This window comes from Oncorhynchus keta, unplaced genomic scaffold (genome assembly GCF_023373465.1).
Source record: "Oncorhynchus keta strain PuntledgeMale-10-30-2019 unplaced genomic scaffold, Oket_V2 Un_scaffold_785_pilon_pilon, whole genome shotgun sequence".
Taxonomy (NCBI): domain Eukaryota; kingdom Metazoa; phylum Chordata; class Actinopteri; order Salmoniformes; family Salmonidae; genus Oncorhynchus; species Oncorhynchus keta.
This window is the reverse complement of record NW_026291000.1, coordinates 167501-170475: the sequence shown is the minus strand read 5'-3', so window position 1 is coordinate 170475 and position 2975 is coordinate 167501. Positions and strand designations below refer to the sequence as shown.

At 52.6% G+C, this 2975-nt stretch overlaps 1 protein-coding gene across 5 annotated transcripts in view; it reads left to right on the top strand.

Annotated features, from left to right (window-relative positions):
* The first annotated feature begins 1712 nt into the window (after window positions 1-1712).
* LOC118382916 (uncharacterized) overlaps window positions 1713-2975 on the top strand; it is an 18909-nt gene continuing 17646 nt past the window's right edge. The window contains exons 1-2 of one of the 5 annotated variants that reach the window (XM_052517427.1): window positions 1713-1745; window positions 2300-2745. In XM_052517427.1, the coding sequence (XP_052373387.1) occupies window positions 2410-2745 (336 nt within the window). In that variant the 5' untranslated portion in view covers window positions 1713-1745; window positions 2300-2409. Of the gene's footprint in view, window positions 1746-1845; window positions 1874-2043; window positions 2087-2177; window positions 2258-2299; window positions 2746-2975 lie in introns of those variants that run through there. The other 4 variants (XM_052517426.1, XM_052517424.1, XM_052517423.1 and 1 more) reach the window with 4 other exon arrangements.

Below are 2975 nucleotides of genomic sequence, written 5' to 3'. Positions count from 1 at the left end.
TGTGGGGGAGGGTCAGGGTGTCATTACAGTACGTAGCCTGTGGGGGTCAGGGTGTCATTACAGTACGTAGCCTGTGGGGGGTCAGGGTGTCATTACAGTACGTAGCCTGTGGGGGGTCAGGGTGTCATTACAGTCGTAGCCTGTGGGGGTCAGTGTCATTACAGTACGTAGCCTGTGGGGGGGTGTCATTACAGTACGTAGCCTGTGGGGGGTCAGGGTGTCATTACAGTACGTAGCCTGTGGGGGGTCATCAGGTGTCATTACAGTACGTAGCCTGTGGGGGGAGGGCCTGTGGGGGAGTCAGGGTGTCATTACAGTACGTAGCCTGTGGGGGGTCAGGGTGTCATTACAGTACGTAGCCTGTGGGGGTCAGGGTGTCATTACAGTACGTAGCCTGTGGGGGGTCAGGTGTCATTACAGTACGTAGCCTGTGGGGGGGTCAGGTGTCATTACAGTACGTAGCCTGTGGGGGTCAGGGTGTCATTACAGTACGTAGCCTGTGGGGGGTCAGGGTGTCATTACAGTACGTAGCCTGTGGGGGGTCAGTGTGTCATTACAGTACGTAGCCTGTGGGGGGGTCAGGGTGTCATTACAGTACGTAGCCTGTGGGGGTCAGGGTGTCATTACAGTACGTAGCCTGTGGGGGGTCAGTGTGTCATTACAGTACGTAGCCTGTGGGGGGGTCAGGGTGTCATTACAGTACGTAGCCTGTGGGGGGGTCAGGGTGTCATTACAGTACGTAGCCTGTGGGGGTCAGTGTGTCATTACAGTACGTAGCCTGTGGGGGGGTCAGGGTGTCATTACAGTACGTAGCCTGTGGGGGGTCAGTGTGTCATTACAGTACGTAGCCTGTGGGGGGTCAGTGTGTCATTACAGTACGTAGCCTGTGGGGGGTGTGTCAGGGTCAGGGTGTCATTACAGTACGTAGCCTGTGGGGGGGTCAGTGTGTCATTACAGTACGTAGCCTGTGGGGGGTCAGTGTGTCATTACAGTACGTAGCCTGTGGGGGGGTGTCATTACAGTCAGTGTGTCATTACAGTACGTAGCCTGTGGGGGTCAGGTGTCATTACAGTACGTAGCCTGTGGGGGGTCAGTGTGTCATTACAGTACGTAGCCTGTGGGGGGTCAGGGTGTCATTACAGTACGTAGCCTGTGGGGGGTCAGGTGTCATTACAGTACGTAGCCTGTGGGGGGTCAGGGTGTCATTACAGTCGTAGCCTGTGGGGGGTCAGGGTGTCATTACAGTGGCGTAGCCTGTGGGGGGGTCAGGGTGTCATTACAGTACGTAGCCTGTGGGGGGGTCAGGGTGTCATTACAGTACGTAGCCTGTGGGGGTCAGGGTGTCATTACAGTACGTAGCCTGTGGGGGGTCAGGGTGTCATTACAGTACGTAGCCTGTGGGGATGTGGTCAGGGTGTCATTACAGTACGTAGCCTGTGGGGGGTCAGGGTGTCATTACAGTACGTAGCCTGTGGGGGGTCAGGGTGTCATTACAGTACGTAGCCTGTGGGGGGTCAGGGTGTCATTACAGTACGTAGCCTGTGGGGGTCAGGGTGTCATTACAGTACGTAGCCTGTGGGGGGAGGGGGGTCAGCCTGTGACAGGCTAAAAAAGTATGTTGCTAACAGGGTGCAGGGAGGAGTGAAGAAAGGCAAGGGTGGGGGTGAAGTTAGGGAGGGGAGATAAAACTCAAGTGTTGGACGCTGTGTTTACAAAGAGTGGGAGAGACTGAGCCTGAAGAGAGGGCTGTGTTTACAAAGAGTGGGAGAGACTGAGCCTGAAGAGAGGGCTGTGTTTGCAAAGTGTGGGAGAGACTGAGCCTGAAGAGACGCTGTGTTTGCAAAGTGTGGGAGAGACTGAGCCTGAAGAGAGGGCTGTGTTTGCAAAGAGTGGGAGAGACTGAGCCTGAAGAGAGGGCTGTGTTTGCAAAGTGTGGGAGAGACTGAGCCTGAAGAGACGCTGTGTTTGCAAAGTGTGGGAGAGACTGAGCCTGAAGAGAGGGCTGTGTTTGCAAAGTGTGGGAGAGACTGAGCCTGAAGAGACGCTGTGTTTGCAAAGTGTGGGAGAGACTGAGCCTGAAGAGAGGGCTGTGTTTGCAAAGAGTGGGAGAGACTGAGCCTGAAGAGAGGGCTGTGTTTGCAAAGTGTGGGAGAGACTGAGCCTGAAGAGACGCTGTGTTTGCAAAGTGTGGGAGAGACTGAGCCTGAAGAGAGGGCTGTGTTTGCAAAGAGTGGGAGAGACTGAGCCTGAAGAGAGGGCTGTGTTTGCAAAGAGTGGGAGAGACTGAGCCTGAAGAGAGGCTGTGTTTGCAAAGTGTGGGAGAGACTGAGCCTGAAGAGAGGGCTGACTGTACCATTAGTAGCTAAGGTATCTACGCAACATCAGCTACGACACTATATATCAGTGCAGATGGACCCTTTATGCACATCTCACCAAGAGGAGGAGAAGACTGTGATCATGAAAGAAGAGAAGGAAACGGAAGACGAGAAGAAAGATGAGGAGGACGAGAACGATGATGATGAGGAGTCAGATGAAGAGGAGGAAGATAATAGCGAGACAACAGTGATAGACGGTGAGGAGGAATCAGATGACAAAGCCAAGGAGACTGAACCCCAGCAGCAGAAGGAGCAGGCCTGGGCCCCCACTACCTATTCCAAGTTTGGTAAAGAGGTGTTTTGCTACGTAGGACAGGAGATCAGCATCTTTGAGGCCTTGGACTCTTACGGTGCTGTCATCTGGCCTGCGGTGAGTCAGTCTACTATTTAACATGACATTCATAGATAACAATGATAGCAGTGAGTCAGTCTACTATTTAACATGACATTCATAGATAACAATAATAGCAGTGAGTCAGTCTACTATTTAACATGACATTCATAGATAACAATAATAGCAGTGAGTCAGTCTACTATTTAACATGACATTCATAGATAACAATGATAGCAGTGAGTCAGTCTACTATTTAACATGACATT